The following is a 16,802-nucleotide window of genomic DNA, read 5'->3' as shown; positions in this document are numbered from 1 at the left end:
CCTCGTCCCCTCCCTGTTCATGGGCTAACAGGAAACGGAAGTGGAGTGCGTGTTCTGCTGCTTCTTAGCAACGCGAGGGGCCACGTGACCCAACCAGCTGACTCGGGTCGGGGAAGTCACAGAGGCTGCGGGAACTGGAGGTAGTGCATCCACGGTTGCCCGGCCGGGGACTCGAGCCGAATAGTCATCGTCAGAATGTCGGGCAAAGACCGAATTGAGATCTTTCCCTCGCGAATGTAAGTAAAAGAATGGGAAGAGCGGCACTCAGGCTCAGGAACGCTTGGCGGGAGAGCGGTCCCTTCATACTGTGGACCAGCAGCGAGGTTCCTTGTTTTCTGGGCCCATCCTGGCTGCACTCTCTCCCAACCGCTTTTCCTGAGTCTGGGGCGAGGCTCTTCGGCGGCCCCACACCAGTTCCTCCGGAGTGAACCAGACTGGACAGAGCGATTACAGCCCATAGATCAGAAGCTTGGCCTGCTGGCTTTTGTGGAGGCGCGCTGTCTCTACGCATTAATCGAAGTACTCATTCCCCATACCCTTATTAAGGCCTACTATGTACCAGGCAGGGAGTCCTGGTGGCGCAGTGGTTAAGCGCTCGCAGTTGGAACCCACCAGTCGTTCTGCGGGAGAAGGATGTGGCAGTCTGCTTCTGGAAAGATTTACAGCTTTGGAAATCCTATGGGGGCAGTTGTGCTCTCTCCCATAGGACCGATATGAGTCAGAATCGACTTGAGGGCAGTGGGTTTTGGGATGTACCCGGCCCTGTGCCGAGCCCTGGGTTTATATAGCTGAACCTTCACCACCTCTGCTCTCACAGACCCCACAGCTTAGCCGATAGACAAGCAAATGAGGTTTGATAAATGCTCTGAGGGGGGAAGTTGAGTGCGGTGGGGAACACACGGAAGAGATACCTAAACCATACGGGGGACTGAATGGACTCGCTGTACCGTGGACATCAGATTAGATCTTGGATCCTCTTATTCCTTTTGCAAAAACCCATTGCTGTTGAGTTGATTCTGACTCATAGCGACCCTATAGGTCAGAGTAGAACTTCCCCGTAGAGGTTCCAAGGAGTGTCTGGTGGATTCGAACTGCCGACCTTTTGGTTAGCAGCCGTAGCCCTTAACCCCTACTTAACCACCGTGCCACCAGGGTTTCCTTCCTTTTTCTATACCCAGTCAAATGTCGCTTGGAATGGGAAGATATCCTTGAGTTTCTGAGGCACTTCTTTTGCTCAGTCACCACTGCACCTGGTTCACACCCCTGTTAATACCATCCGTCACATCGTAAAGCGGGTATTTGTTTGCATATCTTTCTCTCCCACTGGACTGTGATCTTTCTTCAAGTGGAGAGAAGAGAACGTCTTGATTATTAACCCATAGCAGGTCCACAAAAAAAAAAAAAATGTTCCTTGAGTAAACTTATGCCTTGGAATCTGTTCAGCTATGGGGCTGCTTTTCCCTTTTGGCCCGAATTCTTCGACAGGAGGACTAGCATAGGCGTTTGACCAGTTTGTAAAAAAAAAGACTTGAATTTTTCTGAAATGTGCCTAACAACCTGTGAAGAGTAAAAATTGTTCTTACCTGTGCTCTCTCTCTCCCTCCTCCTCTTTCTTCTGTTTTTCAATGAGGAAGCAGAAAATCAGTTTTGGCTCAGACATTTAGGTCTTCAGTGGTCTTATCTCTTTGAGGTTTTCTGTTGTTTTTCCTCATCTTGTCCTTTTTCTCAAACAATCTGAGAACACTTAAAATAAAAATTATATTCAAATTCTAAACCCAGATCTCTGACTGGGTCAGGATTCCTATACCTCTTAATGAAACAAAAGGTTTTATTTTTTTTCACTTTTACCTTCTGGCTTTCTAATAGCTGCTGCACTGGCTGGGGAGCAAGCCAGTTGTGTAGAAAGGCAGTTTCAGTGAAACAAATAAGGATCAGGACTACGCAGGGTAGTCAGAATGCTCACATTTCTTGTTTTTGCTTTGTTTAGGACAACCAAAGTGAAATATGCTTGCCTGAGCTTGACAAAAAAAATGATAGGTTTGTGAAGGTGAAATTGCTAATTGAGAGGAAAATCAAGTGCAGGAAGTAATTGCTTCTCTAAAGGCCCGACAGCAGGTACTTCGTCATATAGTCAGATGTCTTTGATTCAACTGGAAACAAAGCTGTCATCTTAGTTGAAGGTCAGACTTTTTTTTCATAGTGCTGAGTAGCTCTGAAAGATTTAAAAGAGCAAGTTTTTTTGAGACCTGGGCTAGAAGATGCACCAGAGACTACTGTTTCATAGACAGTTCTACTTAAAGTATTATCCGGCGAAACCCTACTTTTGCACCAGAGAAAGCAACCAAAAGGCTTGTAGGGTTTTGAGTCCACAGGGGTCTATCAAATCCAGGTTCAGCCACATAGCTAGCCGTAAGCCCTTGAGCAAGTCTCTTGTACAGTCTCAAAAATTTAAATTTGCCCAGTAGACAGAGGTGCTGTTGCCTTGGAGGAAACTAAAATTGGCATGTAGAATTTAATCTTAGCAATCAGTTCACCTTTATACTATAGACTTGCTGCAATCTGAGTACTTACTAGGTTTTGACTTAATTTGATCCAAGTCTTTTGAGCCTAAAGTCTGGTGGATAGTGTCAACAATAAAGTATGTTAAATGTACACAATGGAGCGGACAGCTCTTGCTCAGGCCGAAATCTGAACCAGCTTCAGTTGGTTCGATCTCCAATCAGACCAGTCAGTGCAAAGTCAGCCACAATAGATCTTTTAAAGAAAGATGCTACTTTTCATCTTTAAGGCGAGGCAGTGTGGCACGTGGTTGGGGCACAGCGGACTTAGGTTTGAGCCTTAGGCGATTCCCTGGAGCGAGACCCCTGTGGTTCAAGTTCCTACCTGCCTTTTCTTACAGAATGACTCTGGGAAAGTTGCTTCATCTTTCTGTACCTCATTTTCCTCATCTCAAATAATGTCTGGAGTCCCTTCCATCTGTAAAATTGTCTCAGTAACCTTAACCTGATGGTAAGAGATTTTAGTATAGTCCCAAGAATTTAGTCAAAAGACCCGTGAATACATGCTATTTTAAGCCACCCGTTGTGTGAAATTATATCCCCATTAACAAATCACTTTAAGTGCCTAGGTTGTGCAATCTGTGGTTGAATTTTATTACGCAAACCCTTTTTTTTTTTTTAATTACTAAATTTTATGTGGCATATGGCAGCAAGAACAGAAATGTCAGTTTCTGCTGTTGTTTTCTTGACTTTGGTATTGCGGCTTCTGATTGGAAAAGATTAAAATAAGGAGGTGAGGAGTCCTCAGTGCAAGTTTAGCTTGTCAGTTCTCAGGATCTTATATATGTCATTTGCTACCTAGAGTCATTTAAAATTAATGATTGTGGTATTTGGGTCTCGATTGATGATGTCAAAACACCTTAATGCTGTGGCATAAAATTCAAAAGATACAAAAGAGTATAGTAGTAAAAAGTAAATCTGATTTTTTTTACGTAGCCCCATTTCCCAGAGGTAACCACTGTTACCAATTTCTGTGGATCCTGTCTGGAACTATTTCTGCATCTCTCTAAGCACATTTATTCATTACTTTGTATAACTGAGACCACTGTAGATGTTGTTCTGCTCCTTGCAGTAAAATATGAGGAGATTCTTGCATATGTGTACATGTATATCTTTCTCTTTTTTGTGGCTGCATGTCATTCCATCGTGTGGTGCACCATGATTTATTTAAAATTTAGCTTGTTTCCATATGTTTACAAATAAAGCTGGAATGTTTATCCTTGTATGTGCTTTTCCATACACACAGAGTAAATTGGTGGGATGAATTTCTCAGTGGAATTGCTGGTCTGAAGATAAATCCATTTCAAATTTATGTGTTAATGGACAGATTTTTTTTTTTTTTAATCTTTAAAAACATCTGTGATGTAGCAGATGAGAACTACTTTAGGTGACGAGAAAGACAACACACAATACAGGCAAGGTCAGCACAACTGGACTAAACGAAAAGCAAAGAACTTTCCTGAATAAACTGAATGCTTTGAAGGCCAGCGGACCAGGGGTGGGGGTTTGGGGACCACGGTTTCAGGGGACATCTAAGTCAATTGGCATAATAAAATCTATTAAGAAAACATTCTGCATCCCATCTTGGAGAGAGGCGTCTGGGGTCTTAAACGCTAGCAAGCGGCCATCTAAGATACATCAATTGGTCTCAACCCAGCTGGATCAAAGGAGAATGAAGAACGCCAAGGACACAGGGTAATTACGAGCCCAAGAGACAGAAAGGGCCACATAAACCAAAGACTACATCAGCCTGAGACCAGAAGAGCTAGATGGTGCCCGGCTACAACCGATGACTGCCCTGACAGGGAACACAACAAAGAACCCCTGAGGGAGCAGGAGAGCAGTGGGATGCAGACCCCAAATTCTCATAAAAAGACCAGACTTAATGGTCTGACTGAGACTAGAAAGACCATGGTGGTCATGGTCTCCAGACCTTCTGCTGGCCCAGGACAGGAACCATTCCCAAAGCCAACTCTTCAGACAGGGATTAGACTGGAGAGGGATGCTGGTGAGGAGTGAGCTTCTTAGATCAGGTGGACACTTAAGACTATGTTGGCATCTCCTCCCTGGAGGGGAGATTGAGAGGGTAGAGGGAGTTAGAAGCTGGTGAAATGGACAGGAAAAGAGAGTGGAGGGAGGGAGTGGGTTGTCTCATTAGGAGAAGAGCAGTTGGGAGTATGTAGCAAGGTGTACGTAAGTTTTTGTGTGAGAGAGTGACTTGATTTGTAAACTTTCACTTAAAGCACAATAAAAAGTAAAAATATTTTAATTTACAAATCAAATGAGTATTTAAATTATGCTGGCATCATAAAATAGGGCTCCTGATAACTTATTATGATTTAATCAATATATATTCTAGAGAAATAGTTGTTTATCAGAATAATTCTTTCTGTTTTAAATGAACTTCTCATCTACCAAACGCTCAGTGTGGAAAAACTGTAGTATTGAAAAATCAACCAAACCTGTCAGCCACAAATGCCATATATTCTCACTGTCACGGCATCAAAGAATAAAACATTTTAACACTGTGTTGGGGAGGTATTTTGTTTCTTTTAAACAATGGGAAGAAATGTCTTTGACTCTCTTTTTTAGGGCACAGACCATCATGAAGGCTCGATTGAAAGGAGCACAGACAGGTCGAAACCTCCTGAAGAAAAAATCTGATGCTTTGACTCTTCGATTTCGACAGATCCTAAAGAAGATAATAGAGGTAGAATGAACTTTGCTTAGAACGATATTTATTTGAGAATTATCTAAGGAAGATCCAGCCTGGCCCTTGGCATTTTTAATTTTTCTCTAAGTTATTATAATTATTTTTTTTTTCAAAAGTAAAAATGGCATTGTCTTTATAACAAGCTTCAGACAGTTCATTTAATGAAATCCAAACTCCTTAACCTTGCCCGAAAAGTCCCGCTTGATCTCTAGCGCCTTTGCATTAGCTGTTTTTCTACCTGAAATGCATTTTCCCCAGGTCTTCTCACCACAGGCTTCTCTTACCATTCTGTTCTCTTCAGAGGGGCCATCGTTGATCACCCAACCAACAGTGACCCCTGTATTTCCTTCTGTCACATCTTCTTTTATTTATACTGTAGCACTACTGCATGATGTTTTCTAGTTTGTTTCCCCTCACTAGAATATAAGCTTCATGGGAGCAGGGGCTTTATCTATGCAGCACTATTTTTCCAGGGCCTAAAGTAGTACTGACATGTACATTTTAACTAATGCTTTTTGGATAAGCGATATGTGAAATACATTAAAAAAAAAAAAAAAATGCTTTTTCTCCCATAACCCCTGTCTCCCCATAACCCTGGCATCCATCCTTCTATCATTTCCCACAGGTAGTTCCTTTTTATTTTTTAATATTTTGTTGTATTTTAGGTGGAAGTTTACAGAGCAAATTAGTGTCCCATTCAATAAATTGTACATAGTGTTCCATGACACTGGTTGCAGTTACCACAAAAGGTAGTTCTTTCTGACACTTTGGTTTATATACATAAAATTCTAGAATTCTATAACATTCTCCCCTTCCTTCCGTGGTGGCAGAACGTGGACAGCTTTCTACAGTAATACACACCAAAAAAACCAAACCCAGTGCCGTCAAGTTGATTCCGACTCATAGCGACCCTATAGGACAGAATAGAACTGCTCCATAGAGTTGCCAAGGAGTGCCTGGTGGCTTTGAACTGCTGACCCTTTGGTTAGCAGCCGTAGCACTTAACCACTACGCCACCAGGGTTTCTTCAATACAAACATCTGTTTTCTTCTTTGTAATTGCTTCATGGTACTCCATTGCATGGATAATGGAATGTAACCACTTCTCTGTTGATGAATATTTAGTTTTACCTTTCTTTTTGCCCTTAAATTCTTATGTGTGTATATGCTAACATTTTTCTGCAAAAGAAATCTTAGAATCTAGAGCCAAGGATATATCCATTTAAATTTTTAATAGATAACTGCCAAATTGCTCTCCGAATTATTATACTGCTTTGTTATATTCCTACCAAATGATGTGTCGGGGTGTTTTTTCCTTAAAAGTCTTCCTAATTGTGTATTAATTTTTTTTTTAATTTGTTGCCAGTTGATCAGACTAAAATCGGTATTATCTTATATTAATTTGCACTGCTTTTGATTATTTGTGAGGTTGAACGTTTTTTCATGTTTACTGGTAATTTGATTTTCTTGGTAAATTTCTTCTCATGTTTATTTGTGGATATAGACATGTATGTATATATGTGTGTGTCACATATTTATACATATATATATGTACGTACACACACACACTTTTAGGGGAGGCTAGTGTGTATAACGTTAAAAATATTTTCTCCAAGCCATTTTTTTTTTTTTAAATGATATCCTAATTTTTGTTTGGTCAAATATGTTAGTCTTTATATAACATCTGGGTAAAATATTAGAAAATACTCTATTTTACTCATTTTTTTTTAACTTTTATTTTTAATATGTCTGGAATTTTTTTTGGTGTGATATGATGTGGGAATTTAACTTTATCATTTGCAAATGATTGCCAGTTGAATGGTCTCTTTACTAAGTTTCCATGTAGACCTGGGGTTGCTTCTGAACTCCCTTCCATTTCATTCACTTACCTGTACTAGTATCAAACATACTTCCTTATCATAGCTATACATTTTTTATACCTGATAAGGCAATTCCCCACCCGTCTACCTCAGTTTTTCTTCTCCTTCAAAAAAATTATTGGATATTTTCAATATTAAATTGTCCAGAACCAATATGCCATTAAGATTTTGACTGCAACTGCAAAGAATTTAGGAGATTAATTTGAGTAAACCTGCATGTACCCATTAAAGAATAAGATAGGTCCTTTAGTAAAGCTTCGTAGTTTTCTATTATGCTGTTTTAGTTATAAAACTCATGGTCTTGCAACATTGTTAGTGACCGTAATCAAAAACATTCAAGCAAAATTGGAAATTTTTGTTTCATTTTGTTATCACATTATCAAATTAATATTTACGTGCACGCCAAGCATAAAATACTGATGGTTATTAAAGGAACATAATTATGATTTCCTTGCTAGAAACTTGATTAAATCTGTTGGTGTATGCTTTTCCAGACTAAAATGTTGATGGGTGAAGTGATGAGAGAAGCGGCCTTTTCACTTGCTGAGGCCAAGTTCACAGCTGGGGACTTCAGGTAAGAAGACTAAATGAGGTGTTTTGAAATTCATAATTTTATTTAAAAACCATTCTGAAATTTAAAAATATATATGCGTAAAGACAAATTATGTAGTAATAATAAAGAGCACTTTTAACTCCATGGCCTTAACACCCTTGTTTCCATTGCCTTCCACATGTACCTTTTATATAGTTGCATACAGAGAACACTTAATATTTAGTAGTTCGTTTTCATTTAACATTGTATCATAAACATCTTTCCACGTGGTCACATTGTTGCATAATCTTTATCTTTTGTGTCGTTAGGTACCATGGAGTCAGTTCTGACTGATAGCGACCCTACATACAACACAACGAAACACTGCTTGGTCCCCCTGTGCCATCCGCACAATCCTTGCCGTGTCACTGTGTCACTTTGAGGGTCCTCCTCTTTTTCACTGACCCTCTACTTTAGCAAGCATGATGTCCTTCTCCAGGGACTGATCTCTCCTGATAACATGTCCGAAGTATGTGAGACGAAGTCTCGCCATCCTTGCTTCTAAGGAACATTCTGGCTGTACTCCTTCCAGGACACATTTGTTTGTTCTTCTGGCAGTCCATGGTATATTCAGTATTCTTGCCAACGCCATAATTCAGAGGCATCAATTCTTCTTCAGTCTTCCTTATTCATTGTCCAGCTTTCACATGCGTATGATGCGAATCCTCAAAGTGACATCTTTGCTTTTCAACACTTTAAGGAGATCTTTTGCAGGAGATGTGTCCATTGTAATACATAATGTGATTTCTTGACTCCTGCTTCCATGGGCATGTTTACCTAGCTACATCATAATTTATTAACTCTCCTAATGCTGGACCTTTGGGTTTATTTTTAGGCTTTTGGAATATTAGAGAATGTGTGCAGTGAATATCTTCATGCACATACATCTTTGTTTCTATTGAAGTATTTTTTTAGAATAAACTTTTGAGAACAGAATTGATTAAAGGGCACTAACTTTATAGCTTTTGTCATATCAGTTGGAGTCCTTGAGTGGCACAAATGGTTAAGCTCTAGGCTACTAACCGAAAGGTTGGTGGTTCAGACCCACCCAGAGGTGCCTTGGAAGAAAGGCCTGCGATCTGCTTCTGAAAGGTCATAACCATGAAAACCCTGTGGAGCACAGTTCTACTCTGCAACTCAAGGGGCACTGTGAGTCAGAATCGACTTTACTGGTACTGGTCATATCAGTATATGCATAAAGTTGTGTTTAAGCATAGAAAATGTTTTACATTATTGCTTTACAAAGGGGTTGTGCCAATATGCATATGTTATTCTCAAAATAACTCTATGGGGTAGACAGGGCAAATGTTACTATTCTTAATTTAAGTTAATTATCTTCCTGAAGTCACAGGGCTAGTTAGGGGCATAGGTGGAAGTTGTTTTCAGGGTTTCCGATTTTAGTCTTCTTTTCCCAATGACATGATATGTCCATTCTTTTTTTTTTTTTTTTTATTACTTTGGCGAAAATACGATACATAGGCCGTTTTAACAATTTTTACATGTACGATTCAGTAACATCGTTTACATCCTTCAAGTTGTGGAACCATCCTGTCTCTCCTTTGTGAGATCATTTTGCCACCGTTAACATAAACTCAGTACCCCTTAAGCAAACATCTTCCAGTGTCTCCATTTTTAACCATTAACCAGTTGCTGTTGAGTTGATTTTGACTCATGATACCCACATGAGTAGAACTGTGCTCCCTACGGTTTTCAAAGGATGATTTTTCGAATGTAGATTGCCAGGCCTTTCTTCTGAGGTGCTTCTGGGTGGACTTAAGCCTCCGATATTTCAGTTAGCAGCCTGGCACTTTAACATTTGTACTATACGTGGACTCTTCCTCCATTCTCAGAGTGTGTTATCTAAGAGCTTTACCTGGTGGTAGGTCTTTCAGCCTGAGGGGCATACTGCCCTTACCACTTTGGTAAGCCTTAAGTTTTGCCACTGTTGGTAAGAGAACAAATAGCATTGATTATTCCAGCAGAAAGAGGGAATCAGTAGTGTTTCTTATGTGAATGTGGTTAAGAGTAGTTATGGAGAAAACACATTTTATGATAGTAACAGGCGGGGGGTCAGACAAGGCTGATGGAAATTAGATAGGTTCCGGAGTAAAGGAATTGAACTGCTTAACCAGTTGAGCAGGAAACCTAGAAGAAAGCAAAGTTTTCTCCAAATTACATTAGGTGAATAATTCCTTAAAGTCACACCCGTGCACCACGTGTATGACTGGAAACTCAAGCATTTTTATGTGCTTTCAAAGTCATTGTTCATTGCTAATGCTTTGACTATGGAGCCCTGGTGCCTCAGTAGTTAATCACTTGGCTGCTAACTGAAAGTTTGGTGGTTTAAACCCACCAGCTACCCCATGGAAGAAAGATGTGGCAGCCTGCTTCCGTAAAGATTACAGCCTTAGAAACCCTATGGGAATTTCTACCCTCCCCTGTAGGCTTGCTGTGAGTTGGAATCCATTGGACCGCAACAGGTTTAATGCTTTGAATGAATGATTTTCATTTTCTGCTCTCTGAGGCCCTCCTCTGGCAGCAGAGATTTCTCTCCTTTTCTGGAAAAAGGCAATTATCAAAATTTACTTAATTGTGACGTCTCATGACTCGATGGCACACAGCAACAACATTATTCATGGCCTAATTTAATGTTGAAAGTATCCAATGGGCCCCTGTAGGTTTATTTCTCACTCTAAAAATACAATTAATAAAGGCTTTTCTTTTTCTGCAGCACCACTGTTATCCAAAATGTGAATAAAGCCCAAGTGAAGATTCGTGCAAAGAAAGATAACGTAGCAGGTAACTTTTCAATCCCGTAGAAGCCATGGGGGAGAAAATATAACATTTAAAAATTAACCTGTTTATATAGCATGAGCTTGATTTCCCAGTTTCTCTCTTCACCTTAGAATCAGTTGATATGGTTTTACATGTTAAAACCATTGTAACAGCCAGGTTGATTTGACTTTTTTCATTCACTGAGACTGGCTGCAATCCCAAACTTAATCTCTTGACTTTTCAGTATTTGATGAAAAAGAAACACTGGAAGCAGTGATTGAAAAACAGTACTTCAAGGATATTTTGTGACTCCATCCATACTTCTCTGTTTAACAGGTGTTACTTTGCCAGTGTTTGAACATTACCATGAAGGAACTGATAGTAAGTATGAAACACTTTATGTAAGGCCATGGCCCTTTCTTTGAGAGTAAATCCACCAATTCGACTTCTGTGTTGTCTTTCTGTAGAACCGTAATGTATTGTTGTAGTTTCCAGTTTGGGTCTTTCAAAAGTATGATAGGATCTTAGACACTGATGCAATCTGACTGCTGAATCTTTGTAGATTTTTATAGCTTCTTCCCAGTTTTTTATAATTGCCTCACCCATTCCTAATTTGATAGCGTTTTTCCTTTTTTTGATAATAACATCTTTCCAAAGGTAATCAACTTTTTTTGTTGTTGTTGAAACAGTGTTGTTTTTTGGGCACTCATAGCTCATTGGTTTATATAATATTTAATTAAGTCACATAGAATAACAAATACATGCAGTCCCTGACTTAACAACAGGGTTTCATTCCAACTCTGTTGTATGTTGTTCCTGACATGTCGGTGGAACACCTCTTTTTTTTTTTTTTTTTAGTTTTCGTTTTTATTGCCTTTTACAAATCAGTATCTGTATAAATCTGATCTTTGAACATCTGTGAGTAAACATCTGAGAATGATAACATCAGCAAATTACACCTTGCAACATTGAATGTAGTACGCATTACCGATGATAAGATGTACCAAAAAACACAACAGTCGTTAAGTCTAGTTCGTTGAAACTCGAACGTGTTCTGAGTCACCTGTACAGCTTGAATAAAGAAGCAGAGCGTCCCAGAGTGTTGCCTGTTAACAGAGCACGTTACTATATTGTAGTCATCAGGCAGTATGATTTACAAAGGGAATGTGGGACATGGCTTCATCTAGCAAGCCAGTGAAGTGAAGGCTGGGCAAAAGCTTTTCCTGTGGTTACGTTTAGAATAGTGTCTTTGTGGAAACTATTCTGCAGCATAGTCCTGTGGTGAGATGGGCACCTCGTGTTTGCGTTTAACAGGGGTCTGAATTTATCTTTGCATATTCAGTAGTAGTCTGAATTATCTTCTATTTTGGAATTTTATGAGGAAGATTGTTTATTCTCTGTAATTACAAATGTTGTCTGCCTGGCTCTTCCAGGTTATGAGCTGACTGGGTTAGCCAGAGGTGGAGAACAGTTGGCTAAGCTAAAGAGGAATTATGCCAAAGCAGTGGAACTCCTGGTGGAACTAGCTTCGCTGCAGGTGAGTGGCAGCAGAGCTGGGGAGCCCCCGCAGTTTGATTTCTGATACTCACATGGGAGGGTCAGGTCTTGAGTCAGTGCCTACTGCAGTCAGCAATCCGAACTCTCCATGAACCTGTGTGAAGCAGGCACGAGATCTTTTAATTTCTGAAGTGGTGCCTCCTGCATCATTGTCACTACTTTTTATTACTAACAGAATGCTATGCAGTTTTGCTAGGTGAAAAAAGCAACAGTTACTACTAGACTTAAGTATAAGTATAGCATGGTTTATGTATGAAAGTCACTTTTTTCCTTTGTTAACATAGATCTGGCTTACTAGTTCATGATTCTCTTCTTTAGCCATCTCTATGTCTTTATTTATATGAGTCTGGAGTAAACAAATTATACTGGCCTGGAAATACGGTGTTAGGTGTGTGGAAGTCTCCCAAGAATTTCCTGGTTTTTAAGCATGTTGAAAAGTAGTGGTGTTGGTTCCCAAATATTTTCTACAAGTGCAATCCGAGTGGAATCAAGTAAACAGGGCAGGAGTAGGAAGACGTTGTGCTTACCTTAGTTGTCCTCTTAATTTTAGACTTCTTTTGTTACTTTGGATGAAGCTATTAAGATAACCAACAGGCGTGTGAATGCCATTGAACATGGTGAGTATAAGCTGCTGTGGAGGCCCTTGGCCCATTCACTTATCCACACCACCACACTGCTTACCAGCCTCTAGGAGTCAGGTGCTGTACGAAGCACTGAAGATTCAGAAGTGAGTAAGACGTTGCCCCTGCCCCAAGTGGGGAGGGAGAAGTGTATTAGTGGCACAATGAAGTGTGAAGGGCTTCAGTAGAAATGTGTGTATGCTTGGGGGTTGTTATAGAGGAGAGTGGTGAGTTAAAAATAGAATGTCTTCTTAGTTTCTGGTTATTCATGGAGTTTGTAAAGGGCGAAAGAGTATTTCAAAGAGCCCCCCATGTTTCCTTTAGTTCCTTTCATTGGTCAAGACATCTTTCTAATGTCTTCTTTAACTTTGAATTTCGCTCCTTTAGGCCTTATGTCCTATACGTTCTCTATTCTCCTTGATTTCAAAAAATAAATTTTCCCGTTTTGATTCATTTATTTTCCATCTCTTTTATTAGTTTGAAAATATGATTGTTAATGTCGACAATACTTTTTACTCAATTTCCATTAAGAAACATTTCAGTTTTAAGGAAAGAAAGAAGCCAGATCTGACCAGTAAAGAAGTTATTTTACATAAGGCTCTATTAATGTTTCAAAGGAAGTTATCTCATGTTTTAAAAATGCAAAACATTTCTTGTCTGCTTCCTCTAGTGCCTTGTACATAGAACTATAAGCAAAGCGAAATGAGTAACAGTGCTCACCCTTAAGGAGTTCACGTTCTAGAAGCAAAACAGACAAATTCTGTATAAAGTAGAGCCTAGTGACTGACATAAAACTCAATATATTCCAGTCCTTCTGCTCATCTTTTTAACCGTAAATTGCTCTAGTATTTAAAGTAACATCTGTGGTTCAATGTTAGATATTCATATATAATCAGTATATTTGATGTGTTGTGCATATTTTAGTCTAGTATGTTATCTGTAGATAGAAGAGACACCAGAAGGGCATATACCAAAATATTTACAATAGTTACTTTTGAGTGGTTGGATTACATTTCATTTTTGGTTTTTCAAGATTTCTGTATTAATATGCATTAATTTTACAATTAGAAAAAAAATAAGTAACATCATACAAATGAGCCCTGGATTTTGAAAGGAGATTTGAAGTTCTTATGTATTTTTTTTTAGTCATCATTCCGCGGATTGAACGAACCCTTGCTTACATCATCACAGAGCTGGATGAGAGAGAGCGAGAAGAGTTCTACAGGTTTGTTGGAATTGACAGTATTGATCACTTTTTTCCACATTGCAAAGGCTTGATTTGCCAGGAGTCTAGTGGAGTTATGTTCTTTAGAATTATACTTTATTCTAATAAATAAGAAGCAAGAAATAATATTGCCAAAGGCTGTGGAGACAAATTTTTGTCAAGTTTTGCACATACCTAAAACATGGTATTTCCAGAAACTTTAACAGGCTTGAGTATTCTTTAAAATGAAACAATGATTTAGATTGGATGTCTCCCACATGCAAAAGATGGAAGAAACTGGAATGAATTGGTTGATCAATAAATATGTACTGCATGTTGAGTATGTTCCAGGAGAAAGAAAGTATAAAGCACTTGGGGGCATCATCGTCTCTACCATTAGACAATTAGCATAGTACTTTAGGAGAAATAATGAATGTATAGGAATTGGTTGTGAACTTTTAGAGCCAGTAGAGTTAAATAAAAGTAATACTAAGTAGGTGGTACAGGGGTCAGTGAAGTGGGAGATAGGGGAAGGCAGGATTCTGGAAAGACATGGCAGTTGTAGACCTTGAGGAATATTATCCGAGTGTATTCATAATCTTACTTATCAAACGTATTTAGCTTCTGCCCATTAATGACTTTCAGAGTTGTATTAGAGATTATTCAAATTGAGTGAGCCGACATTTTAATAAGTGTCTGAATGCTCAAAGCCTGTTCTTTAGAGAATGGATTTCGATATTTAACTTGAAATATGAGCTTTTGAAATCAGTTATTTAAAATATATGAGCATGTATTCTACTTTTTAAAAAAGGGTTATAAGTAATATACTGAAGTTAAAATTGATAGAGGTAAATTTTTGTTCTAGCTTGTGGGTGTTTATTATCCTTATTACAAAACTAGAAGAAGACAAATCTACTTAGTACTGAAAGAGATCTATGGCACACGGCATTCAGCAAAACTCCCCCTTTACAGGTTAAAGAAGATACAGGAGAAGAAAAAGATTCTCAAGGAAAAGTCTGAGAAGGACTTGGAGCAGCGAAGAGCAGCCGGGGAGGTGACAGAGCCCGCTAATCTTCTTGCTGAAGAGAAGGATGAGGATCTTCTGTTTGAGTAATCTTTCCTGCTCTGGTCCTTTTGGAAGCCCTAACGCTGGCTCCGTTCTAACTCACGGTGTGTAGGCTTGTTTGTGTGGCTATTTATTTTTTTGGCCTAAGAATCTCACTGGTTGTAAAATTTCCCTGGGTGGGAATTTCACGGGATTACTCCTGCAGGATCACAATTCAGCAATGGTATCAAGAGATTTGTAGAACCCTGCCAAGGAACTTGCAGGATGTACCACAGGGAAGTGTCACCTATTGCATTTACGTCTGTGTTACAAGTGATCTGCTTACCCGGCATATTAGGGAATACTGCCATTGGAAACATCAGTGGTCTCAGGCCAACACATGCAGGTCAGCTACCGCTGTGCACCCTCTGTTCCTGTGTACTTGCAAACCTAGTGCTGTTGTCTGAGATTGCTGCAGCCGTCCTTGTGTTACTGTGGCCCTCCTCTCCAAGTTTTATGAATGCCTTCACTTATTTTTCTTTGCATGGCAGGTCTCTGTCCTGTCATGGGAGCACTTCTGCAAATTTAAATGTGACTGGTGTAAGCAGAGTAAAATTATTTAAAAATAAGTTGTTCCCTTTTTATTAATTTCTGAGAATAAGTCTTGTTGTCATCCACAGAGTTTTCTTTACAAACATGTAGGAGGTCATGGGTAGCCTCCCTTCTGTGTTCCTCCAGACACCAGCGTTTTACTAATAGGCTCACTGTGTTGTGTTTTGGGATACTAGTAAGTATGATTGCCAGTGAGTTAGGAGGGCTTCACAATATCATTTCTTTCCTAATCTTTAAAGAAAAATTCTCATTCCCATTTTGGAGTAACGAGGTAGCTTTTCACTATTTTATAAGCAGTAACAACTCACTGTCTTTCATATATGAAGGTTTGAGTAGACATAGCAGGTGACTGAGGTTCTCAGTGCTGTTTGATTTGGTGTGAGCCATCCATGATTACTCAGTCTTTCTTGCAACCATTCTAGGCATTTTTGACATGACTGGCCATGGGACAGTTTTTTAGTGAATGAAATTGTGACACTAGTCTTATTAATATTTTAATTGATAGCACAGCCTAAATTAAAACACAAACATTGCCATTGAATGGATTCGGAGTCATAGTGACCCTATAGGACAGGGTAGAAATGCCCCATAGGGTTTCCAAGCCTGTAATCTTTACAGATGCAGACTGCTGTATCTTTCTCCCACGGAAAAGCTGGTGAATTCAAACCACCGACCTTTGGGTTAGCAGCCAAGGGCTTAACCACTCCTTAACGTAGCCTAGACTTTTTTAAAGTAGTATATGATTTAGCAAACATTTAATACCTGCTATATAAAAAAAAAAAAATTTTTTTTCTTTTATAAAATTATAAGTTACTATGTGCCAGGTACTATTTTAAGTTGTTGCATATGTTATCTCATTTAGCACAACCACCCTAAGAAACACATATTATTTTAATCCTTCCTTTCACAAATGAAAATTTTGAGGTACAGGGAGCTTGAATAATTGGTCCTAGGTCAAAAAGCTAAAAAATGTTGAATCTAGGATTTAAATCCAGGCAGTCTACTTTCAGAGCTTTAACTTCTATCCTTTCTGCCTTCTCTTTATTTAAAACTTTGAGTATTAAAGGTAAGATACAGGGCCTGTCCTGAGAGAGCTGCTTTTTAGGAAATCCTGTTGCTGTTGACAGGATAACATCTCAGATTCAATGTAAATTCAGTAGTGATTAGAAAAGCAGTAACAACTCCGTTCACAATCTTTTAAAAATAGGTAATTTTGAACTACTTAACATTAATCCTCACAACACCTT

At 39.1% G+C, this 16,802-nt stretch overlaps 1 protein-coding gene across 1 annotated transcript; it reads left to right on the top strand.

Moving 5' to 3' along the window:
• Positions 1–94: 94 nt before the first annotated feature.
• ATP6V1D (ATPase H+ transporting V1 subunit D) lies at positions 95–15,572 on the top strand. The gene is made up of 9 exons (XM_003408720.4): positions 95–236; positions 5,151–5,268; positions 7,645–7,724; positions 10,474–10,541; positions 10,854–10,898; positions 11,951–12,054; positions 12,625–12,691; positions 13,841–13,919; positions 14,871–15,572. The coding sequence occupies exons 1-9, from the start codon at positions 196–198 to the stop codon at positions 15,010–15,012; spliced, it is 744 nt and encodes a 247-aa protein (XP_003408768.1). The 5' UTR covers positions 95–195; the 3' UTR covers positions 15,013–15,572.
• Positions 15,573–16,802: the final 1,230 nt, after the last annotated feature.

The sequence above is a fragment of the Loxodonta africana genome, chromosome 10, assembly GCF_030014295.1.
Source record: "Loxodonta africana isolate mLoxAfr1 chromosome 10, mLoxAfr1.hap2, whole genome shotgun sequence".
Classification (NCBI taxonomy): Eukaryota; Metazoa; Chordata; class Mammalia; order Proboscidea; family Elephantidae; genus Loxodonta; species Loxodonta africana.
Note: the sequence above shows the minus strand (reverse complement) of the source record. Positions and strands in the feature narration are given on the sequence as shown.

Excerpts from the sequence above, each read along its gene's own strand:
- ATP6V1D (XM_003408720.4), top strand. The coding sequence starts at position 196 with ATGTCGGGCAAAGACCGAATTGAGATCTTTCCCTCGCGAAT. Across the intron at positions 10,542-10,853 it reads AAAGAAAGATAACGTAGCAG|GTGTTACTTTGCCAGTGTTT; the intron begins GTAACTTTTCAA and ends TCTGTTTAACAG. Across the intron at positions 10,899-11,950 it reads TTACCATGAAGGAACTGATA|GTTATGAGCTGACTGGGTTA; the intron begins GTAAGTATGAAA and ends TGGCTCTTCCAG.